The sequence below is a fragment of the Sebastes fasciatus genome, chromosome 10 (assembly GCF_043250625.1).
Source record: "Sebastes fasciatus isolate fSebFas1 chromosome 10, fSebFas1.pri, whole genome shotgun sequence".
NCBI lineage: Eukaryota > Metazoa > Chordata > Actinopteri > Perciformes > Sebastidae > Sebastes > Sebastes fasciatus.
Window position 1 is genome coordinate 13,565,144 of NC_133804.1, and position 13,506 is coordinate 13,578,649.

General features: G+C 39.8%; 2 protein-coding genes across 2 annotated transcripts; both read right to left on the reverse strand.

The window, feature by feature from the left end:
- Positions 1 to 106: 106 nt before the first annotated feature.
- Positions 107 to 6,621, reverse strand: prelid1a (PRELI domain containing 1a). The gene is made up of 6 exons (XM_074648295.1): positions 6,493 to 6,621; positions 5,790 to 5,910; positions 3,784 to 4,009; positions 3,571 to 3,684; positions 3,168 to 3,246; positions 107 to 1,026 (listed from the first exon to the last, which is right to left on the reverse strand). The coding sequence occupies exons 2-6, from the start codon at positions 5,879 to 5,881 to the stop codon at positions 905 to 907; spliced, it is 633 nt and encodes a 210-aa protein (XP_074504396.1). The 5' UTR covers positions 5,882 to 5,910; positions 6,493 to 6,621; the 3' UTR covers positions 107 to 904.
- A 1,924-nt stretch (positions 6,622 to 8,545) lies between these two features.
- Positions 8,546 to 12,141, reverse strand: npy7r (neuropeptide Y receptor Y7). The gene has a single exon (XM_074648297.1). The coding sequence runs from the start codon at positions 11,945 to 11,947 to the stop codon at positions 10,832 to 10,834; it is 1,116 nt and encodes a 371-aa protein (XP_074504398.1). The 5' UTR covers positions 11,948 to 12,141; the 3' UTR covers positions 8,546 to 10,831.
- Positions 12,142 to 13,506: the final 1,365 nt, after the last annotated feature.

Genomic DNA, 13,506 nt, shown 5'->3' on the forward strand with positions numbered 1-13,506 from the left:
ACATTACAGGAAGTATTAAGGATAATGTTATGTCATGCTGTTAGGAACCACTGATGTAACTATACAGAGATACCACCTATTGTTCAAAGACATCACAGCATGATGGTTACAAAGGAACTGTTCATTTATTGACAAGCTGATATTAAACCAATACAGTAAAAGCACATTGCATGTGTTGTGTCATCACACCTAAGCTGAATGTACTTTTTTTAATTTTTATTTAGGTGACACTGATGTCCATTGCAAGCAGATCTTAATATCGAGAGTGCAACGAGTATTTCTCATCAAGCTATGCCATCAATACGAACCCTTCTTCAGTCAATACACTTCAACTTGAAGCAATCAGTCTTGGTAGGATAATTAAGGTGTGGTTGGGTGAACTAAACTAAAAAGATTAACATGATTGCAGTAAAACATACAAGTGCAGAAAAATCATAAAAATGAACTTGCATTAATCAGATATTTTGTGTTATGCTAAACTTAGCTGCGGAACAAAAAGCTGTTAATAATACAAAGCTGTTACAAAACAACACGACATACTGAAATGAACAGAGTAAAAAGTAAACGTTGTTGATGGGCACAAAGGTTGAGTAAAGGTCTGAGGAAGAGCATCAAGGTTGGCTAAGTGCTATTATTATTATTATTATTATTTTATTATGGCACCCGGAGCCATGTTCAACCATCCCTCTGAGATGATCTGGTATCAAAAGGTACTATATATTCCAGGAGGCTGGAACAGGCTCTTGAACCCAGCTCAGGCCTTTTATGGTCCACCCACCATTTCAGTTCCTCATAGAGGTGTCTACCCAGGACTGGGATCAGTTTGTCTTACCAAACCACGAGGGGTGGGGGGGTTAAGATAAATCTGTTCCAGTATCAGTGCTAAAAGAACCTGTGCAGTTCATCACACATATTGTTTCTTCTGGGCCTGTGAGGCGAGGTCTTTGGCTTTCTCTTTAGCTGCCATTGCCGTCTCTCTTGCTCGATCCGTAGCAGTTTCTGCTAAACTTCTTGATGGAGTTTCACCTACAGAAGTCAAAACATATTGGTTATAATATTGGTAGAAATATATGTATATTTATGTAGTTCTAGGAAAATTATGCTATCACTTCATAGTTCTGAACTGTGTAATAAACAACAGACACTTTCATAATAACATTTAGTTATTCATATAATTCGCACTTTCAGTTTCTCTGTGCGTCAGTGAGAGACTTCACCAACAACAGGAAACAGGTGGAGGTCGATACACTTAACACTTAAAATACCAAACTAATATATTTTGCTTATGTATTCAATACCTTAATTTTGTTTGGACTCAACGGTCACAATAGTGACTGAAAAACATATTTTGCAATTTTAGATTTTACAGATTTTAACACTAAACTGCCTTCTTATAAATTTAAATTATACAGTTAAGCCAATAAGTGAACAGCTTTACTTTCTTAACAGTTTCTAAATGAACAACTCATTTGGCCTCATTATAGCCAAACTAAATATCTTGGAGTTACTACGAGGAACTTTCATTTTATGTTGATTTGGGCGGCCCCCGCGGACAAAAGCGGTAGAGTTTCTGAGCACCGGGGTCCCTTTTTAGAAACCATCTAATTTTACTGCAGCAGCGTCTGACAGTCTACCCTGCGCATTCCTGGTTCTGGTTCTCCTGTGCCTCTCTTTCCTCCAGCTGGCCCAGCAATACGGCATAGAACTCCAGCTGCGTGGTGTCAGTGCTGGCATCCAGCGGGGACCGGCGTAGCAGCGAGGTAGAGCTCTGCTTATGGCCGGAGGAGGAGCTGCTGCTACCGGGCGTGGAGCTCTCCACCTTCAGCCGGAGCTCCAAGTGCAGGTCGAAGGCGGCAGCGAAGCCGGATCTGGGTCTGTCCGTGGCGGGCTGATTTCACGTGGAATCCGACCCGGTGGCAACGATGACGAGCATTAAGAATAACTATATAGAAATAATAATAATCTTCTCGCTGATGGTCTCGTTTCCTTATGAAGATCATATAGAGGCATCAGTATTACATTGAGACTCATAACCAGCTAAAGGTTCCTCAGTAAATTTAACTTTCTAATAAACGGTTGTATGATTTGGACTTGCAACTCTACACGGCAATGTAAACATACAACTCAAATTCCAAGTCATTTACAAAAAAATGAATCTTGCATATTTTGTAACTTTAGAGGTTCCCAACCTCTTCCTGTAATCCCCCCCTTTGAAAGCTGTTAAACTTCACCCAAATCGCCAGTTTTTGGATTTGACTGAGGCTTGCTCAATGAACATCAACCAGTTTTTCCTTTCTTCCCCGTCAACCATTTGTTCATCTTTCATTACATCTGCTGACCTGAATCTTAACAGCTTAACTAGCATCAGAGCACTTGTGCTTCTTAATCGTTCCTTTTTCATTGCAGATAATTACCTCCGCCAAGGCCGAAGGCCTAGGAAGGAGGTTATGTTTTCACCGGCGTTGGTTTGTTCGTTTGGATGATTACTCCAAAAGTCTGAGATGGTTTTGAATAATTTTTTTGGAGGGGTGGGGTGTGGCACAATGAACAATCCATTCGTTTTTGGTGGCAAACCTGATCATGATCCGGCTTTGGGAATTGTTTTTAATAACTCCACTCAGCCTGTGCATTAACACCACAGGCTTTAGGACATGCGCAGTGTAACTGATGACGCGTTCATGACGCGTCACCCTGCCTCTTTCCTTCTGCCTGCAGAGAGAGAGACAGAGAGAGAGCGGGGGTTGGACGGAGGGGGGGGGGACACCTGTAGATTCGGCGTTTTTTCACATTAAACTCTGTGCAACCACAGTTGAGTTCAACCAAAGCACACTTGGTGATTGTTTGAAAGAGTAACGATGACGGTTAGGTGAGTTTTACTTTGTTTCTGTCCAGTTTGAATGAAGTATTTTTACGCTGCTCCGCTACGTACAGCTGATCTCAACATAAACAAAAATCCCGTGGATGGTGGCGCAAGCTGCACGGAGAGGGGGGGGGGCAATCGTACTCGGGCAGCTTGGCGGAGGTCTGCGCTCTCCGAGTGCCATTCTAGTTTGACTTGTCATTGCAGGAAAAGCACAGGTGTTGCAAATAAAATTAACGATGCCTTCGTTCCAGCAATTAATGCAGTACACAAATCTTACTTGATGTTATTATTGTTGACCATTTACCTTGCATTTTGGCCAGCACATATTCAAAGCCTTTCATGGTCTTTGTAACACTGGTCTTGAACCTTGCAAGACCAAATTCCTGGAAAGACAAGACGTAAAGTCAACCGAGGCATAACAAAACACTCAGACAGAGAACAACCTATAACTTGTATCATCACACATGTACTAACATGCTTTCCAGGAGCCTGAGAACAATAAAATACCACTCTGATTCTGTCATAAATCATTCAGCAACCTTGGTCTTGGCAGACAGCTTCAACTACTCAGCTGTTGCATCTTAACACTGTGTATTATGTTACCTATGAGAGAATGAAAGATAGGTGGGTAAATCTCCCTTTCAGTCGCCCCACACCACTTTCCCTGAGCTGTTACGTAGTGTGGCGCCCCACTTTACTCTACTGACCTGAATAGCTCTCGAGAGCCCGTAGACATTGGTAGAGATCCAAGCTTCTCTTTTTATCTCCGTCCAGCTGCCGTTGTCAGGGTTAATTTGGTACACGCATCGCTCTTCCACGGACTGGGACACAGAAGAAAAAAACAAACAGAAGCAACATGAAGCCACGCTATTACTTTGTGCAATGCCGCTGAGTGCCTATGGAAGCAAACATTGTGGTACCATGAGGCGAGCGTGGCTGATGTTCCATGTGAGCGTGGTCATGGTCCTTTTCTGAGGGTCCACAATAGAGTCCTCAATGATGTACGCCGAGCTGGCCATGTGCTTTGGAAGGTAGCGTTCCATCCAGCGAGGCCCTCGGCTCGTTTTGGTCAACAGACGTCTGGATTTGAGGCAGTTGTTCGGAGTAACCTCTCGGAAAATGATGTCCTCAGTCAAAACATGGTTACTGTGGGAGAGAAGGGAAAGCTATGGCTCAAGACAATACAAAAAAACCTCGGTGTAGGGCTTATAAATACTTCTGTCAATTACATTCTTCAGTTACATAATATTATTTAGTTTATACAATGTCACAACATGGGAAGACATTCCCATTACTCAAAGTGACATCTTTAAATGTATTGTTTTGTCCAGCCAACAGTCCAAAACCCAAAATATATCAAATTTACAATGGCATAAATAAGCAACAAATACACACAAATGAGAAACTGAACAAGCAACTGTTAGACTTTAAAATAATTAATCCATTATCTTATTATTCTTGGAGATTTATTTTCTGCTGATCAATTTATCACTTAATTTGATAATTTAGCTAGTACTGAAACTAACAATTGTTTCCACAATTGATCAGACGAATCATTTTGTTGATTAATCATCATCAATCATATGGTCTACAAACTCTCAAAAATAGAAAAACTTACCCATACACAATGACTTAGTCAGATATATGAATGATAATAAATTGCAAATCTCCTGGTTTTGGACTTCTGGTTTGACAAAATAAGCTATTTGAATATCACATCACTAAGAAAACCAGCAAACATTCACAGCTGCGCAGCTGGGACAAGTGTATTTTCTGTATTTTTACTTACAAAAAGATGAACAATTTGTTTTTATTCAATTGTTTGCCTGTCGATTTATTAATAGACTAATTTTTTCAGCTATAATATGTACCGCATCACTGAATTTATTTGAGCAAAAGTAGCAACATCATCCTATAAAAGTGCTCCACTACAGGTTAAAGTCCTGAGTTCATTATTTGACTTCAATAGAAGTACAAAAGTATTAGCATCAAAATGTACTTAAAGTATTCAAAGTAAAATTAAGTAAAAGAAACTCATCAGGTGACAGAATGATTTTATATCACATTACTGGACTACTATTGCTGTCACAGTGTCACATTTGGTCAGCTAACCATATGTTTAATAAGCAACATTTTAAGGAACTAGCTTCTGAAATGTAGTGGAGTTGAAGTACAAAGTACCACAAAATAAAAATACTGATATAAAGTAAAAGTACCTCATTTACAACCTAAATACACTGCGTAACTAAAAACACTTAGGTTACTTTCCACCACTGTTTACCCTCATCAGTATACTGAGCTGCCATCACTTGACCACCTTCACAACACTCGCTGTATGAGAAGGGCCAAAAACATCATCAAAGACATCACTCATCCCGGACACAACCTGTTTAAGCTCTTCCCATCAGGCAGGCGCTTCAGATCAATCCGCACACGCACAAGCAGACTTAAAAACAGCTTTTTCCCCAACTGCCATAAACCTCCTGAACTCTGATATCTCCTCTGTCTGAGTTGAACACGTGCAATGTAAATATGCAATAACACGTTGGTCACTTTTGGGTCACTTTTGCAATGTAAATACTGTAAATCTACCGTTACGGATATGTGCAATAACATATGCTGAACACTCTTATATAATTATCTGACGGACACTTTGTGCAATATCTGGCAGAACTGTCATCTCATCAATATACATATTGTATTTTTATATTGTATTATCTTTTATATTTCTATTGCACTATCTCTCTTTTTATTGTATTATCTTTTTTAGCACCTATGGGATTGTCACAATCTAATTTCGTTGTACTACACAATGACAATAAAGGGATTGAATCTTGAATATATACAAATGTTGAGAAATAATCCCAACTATTGACGCAAGGTTAATGCAAAGACCAGAGGTACATTAGTATCCAGACTACCTCACCTGTAAGGGTTGGGGTATCGTTCCCAGAAAGCAACACAAACTTGGGCCCAGGTGCTTTTGAGCAACCCTGCGCAGCAGAAATACTTCACCATTGTTCCCTGCGTTTACTGTGACAATAACCCTGTGGAGAGATACAGAACAAATACATGGTATTAACTTGCTTTGCGAAAGTAAACACACCACTCAACAGCAGTTTAGACTATTGAGGAAGTTCATGTTTTGTACTCAAAAGTGCCAACAAACAAGACAAGTTATTTACCTAAATAAAACACAGAAGATGTACATGATTTAGTTCTGTTAAACTGTGTTACACAACTAAAATAAATCAGCAGACACACACATTTTCCAGAACTTTCCAGCTACATGACAGCTGTCAGTCAGCTAAACATACAACATCATCTATCTAACCTTTACCTCACATATACAGTCTTCTGGTAGGACTGAGAACAAGCTATGAGAATAACATTATGAACACAGGCTGATGAATATGTCACCAGAGAGAGGCTAACATCAGATATAACGTTACTGCTGTCACATGAAGTTGATCACGTCCACACTCTCCTTTAGCTTCCTCTTGTTAGCATCCTGAGCTAGCCTAGCATGAAGCATAAACCTTATAAATGAATGAATTAATGACACCCACTCATTTATTTCACCCACATTCAATGCTGCAGGTTGATATGTTCATTTGAGAGGCGGTTACCTGTATGGCGACACCGTTCAACATGTAAGTATTTTCATGTTAGAGCTGCTCCTCCTGTTGGGATGAAGTTCAGCAGAGCAGCCACCGAGGAATCATGTCAACCAGAGAGAAGGTCAACCATGACGTCACATCCGGGAGGTGGTGCAGATGCAATGCTCACAGTGAACACTAGAGAGCAGCAGGAGACTGTGCATCTGATGAGTGGATTTTGATCAAAAATGTGGGGTTAAATGTCATTTATTGTTGTCAAAACAAGTGAACGGGGCATCTGTTAGACCAGGGGTCAGCGACCTTTACTATCAAAAGAGACATTTTAGGAAAAAAAGAAGAAAAAATCTGTCTGGAGCCTCAAAACATTTGAGCATTGTGATGAAGGGAACACAGTTTATAGTTTAAGTATATAGTATATAAGTCTAATGCAGTGAGGGCCAAAGAGCAAATGTACTACGGAGTATTAGGGCCACATTGAGGGAAAAAAATCTGAGATTTCCAGAATAAAGTCATAACTTTACGAGAAAAAAAGTTGTAATACTACGAGAATAAAGTCATAACTTTACGAGAAAAAAGTCTTAATATTACGTAAATGAAGTTGTAACTTTACGAGAAAAAAAGTCTTAATATTATGAGAATAAAGTCATAACTTTAAGAGAAAAAAAGTCGGTATATTACGAGGATAAAGTTGTAATACTACGAGAATAAAGTCATAACTTTACGAGAAAAAAGTCGTAATATTACGAGAATAAAGTCATAACTTTTTGAGAAAAAAGTCTTAATATTATGAGAATAAAGCCATAACTTTAAGAGAAAAAAAGTCGTAATATTACGAGGATAAATTTGTAATATTACGAGAATAAAGTCATAACTTTACGAGAAAAAAAAGTCTTAATTTTATGAGAATAAAGTCATAACTTTACGGGAAAAAAAGTCGTAATATAACGATAATAAAGTCGTAATACTACGAGAATAAAGTCATAACTTTACGAGAAAAAAGTCGTAATACTATGAAAATAAAGTCATAACTTTACGAGGAAAAAAGTTGTAATATTACGAGAATAAAAGTCTTAATATTATGAGAATAAAGTCATAACTTTATGAGAAAAATAGTTGTAATATCACGAGAATAAAGTCATAACTTTAAAAAATAAAAAAATTAAATAACACGTAAAATTATGACTTTATAATATTATGACTTTATTCTCATAATACTACGACTTTTTTTCTCTTAAACCTATGACTTTATTCTCCAAATCTCAGATTTATTTTTTTCCTCAATGTGAAATAAAACTAAATAAACCGTCTTCAACTAAAAGGTAAAAAACACATTATTATGCTTATTCTGACCATGTCTTGCTATTTTTGGAGATATCTCCCCTTCAGCACGCCATACTTTTGGGCAGATGGATAATCTCTAACGCATAAAATCATCCCTGAATTCATCTCCAGTCTGAAGGAAAAATCTTCACACATTAGCTCTAATGCCAAAAATAGAAAAACATACCCATACACAATGACTTAGTCAGATAGATGAATGATAGTAAATTACAAATCTCTTGGTTTTAGACTTTTGGTCTGACAAAATAAGCTATTTGAATATCAAATCACTAAGAAAACCAGCAAACATTCACAGCTGCGCAGCTGGGACAAGTGTATTTTCTGTATTTTAACTTACAAAAAGATGAACAATTTGTTTTTATTCAATTGTTTGCCTATTGATTTATTAATAGACTAATTTTTTCATCTATAATATGTACCACATCACTGAATTTATTTGAGCAAAAGTAGCAACATCATCCTATAAAACTGCTCCACTACAGGTTAAAGTCCTGAATTCATTATTTTACTTCAGTAGAAGTACAAAAGTATTATCATCAAAATGTACTTAAAGTGTTAAAAGTAAAATGAAGTAAAAAACTGTCATGTAATGTTGTCAAAACAGCTGAAAGTGGCATCTGTTAGACTCACACAATCTGTCTTCAACTAAAAGGTAAAATAACCACAACACATTATTATGCTTATTCTGATCATGTCTTGCTATTTTTGGAGATATATCCCCTTCAGCATGCCATACTTTGGGGCAGATGGATAATCTCTAACGCATAAAAATCATCCCTGAATTCATCTCCAGTCTGAAGGAAAAATCTTCACACATTAGCTCTAATGCCCAAAGGGTTTAATGTCATGGGACTATAAGCTCAATGTTTGTCTGCCGGTAGTCAAGATAAAGGCTTAGAGTTTCTATAATGATCTATAAAAGGAATATAGGCTAAGCCAGGAAATCAGTAATGTGGGTGTCAAGATCCAGCAATACAAAACCTCTTTTATACAGTCTATGTATAAAAGCAATACGTATTATCTTTGCTATAAAATGAATCACACTGCATCGGCCACATTTGTCTGGTTGTTCATTAAATACTTTATTGGATGGTATTTGAACCCACTGGTTCTTTTTTTGGTTCAAAAATAAAGTCTGAATGTTTATGTAAGGACTTTGATTCACCTCAATTTAGTGAGAAATGCATTGCTTCTATTTTTCCTCTATGTAGACTATCTTCTCATCTGGATGGATTTTCCAGCTGTCAGGTTCAGGGAGTTAAAGTTTATCTTCCTGTATTACCCTAAGTAGGTATGGAGGGTGCATGCACCCCGGCACAGACTACTACACCCAAATGTTTGGAGTAGTCTACGTATGGTGTCCGTGTTCAGTACATTCAGTAAGATGCCAATATTTTCAGTTTAACTTTGCACCCAGACACGATCCGAAAGACATTTAAACCTGTAGTAGGCAGAGTGTCTTTGGCATCATTGGGCAAAACATCCTTAATAACCTTTCAGCATATTGTAATCCAAGTGTTATGAGATAAAACTAGACTTCTTCTCCTCATGGCTCTGTTTTCAGGCTATAAAAAAATCTAGCCCTTGATGGGAGACTTTGGCCAACCACAGGTCATTTCAGAGAGAGAGCGTTCCTATTGGCTGTTCATTCAACAGAGGCAGCTCACTCACAGACTGATTGAAATTAGGCAGCGCTGATCAAATATTAATTCATATTGAACAGCGCTGCCTAGTTTGACCCTTTGATCGGAGTTCAGGAGTGATTGATAGCTGCTCGGAGACGGCAAGGCTCCAGCTCGGCTCTGACTGGTTGTTTTCCTCCGGTCTGTGAAATCTTACAGATGCCAATAGGAGCACCGGAAGACACAGAGGCACCTGATTTTTTTCAGACTCATGCACTACTGTCAGGATATAGTGACCTTTTTATATAAATAATTAAAAATATTAATAGTTTTTTAATCATAATTGCTCCAATTCTACCCACTGCTGCTTTAACTTACTCCTTCTTTACTTCAACCCACTCATCCAAGCTTTAGCCAAGCCAAGGTCTGTTTATTTGACACACAAAACATAATTTCTCCCGACAGTCAAATCAACTCTGGGAGTTATGTATGCAACGGGGGCTCAGTATGTGTGCCCAGAGGCCGTGCGGTTGATTAATGTTCCTGTGTTCATTAAAAGACCACCAACAAAGGACTCTTTAGCAGCTCAGTGTAGAATAGCATGTTTTGTTTTCTTCCGAATCCCTTTTTTTTTTTACATATCGTCAAAGCAGCTGCCCACATTATGATGATGATGATGATGAACATATCATCAACTCTCACTTCACACAGTTTAGTGGTTTTCCTTTGGACACAGAGAGGCCTGCTGGCCCATCTAATTGGGAACAGCTGGTTGCCAGGTGAACACAATTACCTTCCTGGTTGGACAGATAATAGCCTCCTCTGGATTCCTTGGATGAGGATTGAATGTTACTCTGCGAGAACACTGGAATTAATCCAAAACGCAGCATTTGGATTAATTAAGAGAAAATCATCCAAATGTGTTGAACCGCCAACAAATAGAAAAGCAAGTGTGGAAAATTAAACTTGTTCATACAGTCACAATAATCACCTTCAGTAAGTATGAACACGTTAATAGCCTCAGGCGATTTATGCAATGGAGGGCATCATTAATTGGACATACTTACCAACAAGAGTTCTGCATTTACAGGAAACACATTATACATAGTTAATTAACAGCCTAGCAAACATCTTAAACACATATTTGAACAAGTTCGACAAATGTATTTTCACTAGTACCATTCACAAAGGAAAGAAGAGTCTTACATAAAGCGATTTGCATGCAAAGCTTTGAGCCCTCTCCAGTCCCATAATAGATACTCAAGATCAGGCCATTCAAGTCAAAAGGCTACTTTTGAACCACAAGCACCACAAACCGAAGGTGCGTTACATGTGTTCAGTCACATCCTACAGGCTTTTTTAAATTGTGTTAATAATAATAATCATCATACAGCAGTCGGAGGGTGTCCGCCATTACGACCGTTCAGGGTCAGCCTTCTTGAGGAGCGTGTCCTGAACGAGCCCTCGGTGTGGAAGGATTCTGGCTTGTCCTCACAACGGAAGACCATGAGGAAGCCATTCCTGTAGTTTTTATTCATCCACCCATATAGCACAGGGTTGGCAAAAGTTGAACCCATAGCTATGATGTGGAACACCGTGTATATCAGTTTGTACTCCTTAAACCTGAGCACCAGGTCCAGATCACTGGCCAGCTGAAACACGTGGAACGGCAGCCAGCAGATAGCAAACACCACCACCACCAGGGCCAACATCTTGGTGGTTTTCTTGCGGCGGTTGATGCTGTCGTTGCGGCTGGACGGGCTGATGTGGTTCTTCAGTTTGACCCAGATGCAGATGTAAGCATAACTGATGATGGCTAAGGGAAGAATGTACTGCAGGAGCAGCATTGAGAGGCTGTAGATGACTCCGTCCCTGCTGATGCCGTGGGGCCACTTCTCAGAGCAGACAGCGATACGCAAGTTGATGGAAGGGATCTCTTCGTGGCGGTACTCTCTGAAGATGGCAAGGGGTGCTGCCAGGACAGCAGACAAAGTCCAGGTGAATGCCATGATGAGGAAGCTGGTGTGCCACGTGAGGCGCCGGCCAAGGTGAAAGACGATGCAGCGGTAACGCTCCAGAGCGATGACAGTCAGCGTCAGGATGGATACGTGCACACTCAGGGCCTGGGCAAACGGTACCATGTGGCACAATACGGCTCCAAACTTCCACTCATCTAGCAGAGTGTATACCAGAGTGAAGGGCAGGCAGAGTGTGTCCACCAGGAGGTCTGCCAGGGCCAGGTTAGCTATGAAGAAGTTAGTCACAGTTCGCATGGTTCTGTAGCGAATGATCATGTAGATGACGAGAGCGTTCCCCATTAGCCCCAGCAGAATGATCAGGGAATATGCTGCGATCAGGGTGATCTGGACTCCGAGGTGCTTGGTGATGTCAGTGTGGAAACCAGGCGGGTATAAACCCATGCTGTCGTTAAGTAGAAACCAGGGATTGGTTTCACCAGCCTCCACTTCGCTTGTGGCGTTGGATGTGTCTGGCGGGCTCATTTTATTGGTAGATGCCAAACTTAGACTGTGCTGAAACCTGAGGAGAGGAAACACATGAAATTAAATCACTTTCTGACACAAGCCAGGCAGAATAGTGTTCCCAACAAGCTATGAAAATAACATAACATAGTTAGTCATTGTGAAAACTACTTGAGCTTGAGGTGTTTATTTATTTATTCCCCATCTTTCTCTCCAAGTCAGAATTCCCAACACGCCTGATCTGCATTTGTTGTCACTGCCACTGTCGGATTCACATGGCGTCACCACCCACTTGTCGTCACCAGGAGGGTGTATCACGTGTCTCGTTATGCGTCTCCCGCTGTGCAGGTGTCCCAAACAACCAGCATGAGTTTCTGAAGCAGTGACGCGATCCCTCACCGGCTTCCCATCGCCATAAACTAACTTTTCACCTGATTACCTGACGAAGCCGTGCTGGAAATTGCACCCTGGATCTCTTTGGTGGTGGGCTGTTATTTTTACCTCCTGAATAACTCCTGGTCCATTCACTCCCTCAGTTTATGCTATAAAACATATACCTCTGTTATTCAAAGAACATTTATTCTCAGGGTCTCCCTCTCAGAATAGAAAGAACTGCAAAAGCTTTGACGAAATCCATAAAACTTCGAAACACAACTATTTAATTATTCTTTTCATATCACCTGGAAAGGGTAGGACTAGGTTGCATTGCAAATGTCACGCTGTTATTAAATCCATTTTCCATTAAACTTGAGGGTAATGAAACAGTGCAATTTAGAAGATAAGAGAACTAATTATTACATTTGCCCAACATTGCACTGAGGGAGTGGATGCTCTGAGAAGCAAAGAAAAAGAAATACACATCTCAGTAACAGATGATAAGCAATAGAAAATCAGCTCTCTTTGTACGAACTTGTTCTAAACCCCCCCCCCCCCCCCCCCACCCCCCCCACCCCCCCCAAAAAAAACAGACCATATTGCCACCTAGAGCAATTCATATTGAAAATGTTTTCCCCGTGGCCTGGGTACACGCATTTGTTTGGTTAAAGCATGCAGTTTTTTTCTAAGGGACACAAACACCTGTGCCATTATAAAGGCTAAAGGAAAGTGATGAAGGAAGCAATGTGATCAGGAGGAGTAAGGCAGTTCAAAGCTACATCATTAGAGCCGCCGACTGCTCTCATACACAGTCTGCATCTCATAAAGGGAATATTGTGTGCTGTGCCTAATTTCTGACAGAAAGATCAGTGCCATCTTACACAACCGCATGATAGTACCTCTCTTTTCAGCTTCTATAGTTCATTATCTTGTCATTTCCGTCAATTTACCTGTGAGAGGCTGAGAGAACATTTTGTCATGACATGTATAAAAACTATTGTCAATGTTTGACTGCTAAATCTCTGCATCCTCATTATGCAGATGAATGCTAATTATATGAAGTGGCATTAGACTAAGCCAAAGGCTTTAAACAAATCCACAATACTCCTTTTTAAATATTAAAAACAGTTTTTTTTTTTACTGCTTACAGGCCCGAATTGACTTTGCACATTTTGTGGCTAACGCTCAATGTTTGATGTTTTCAT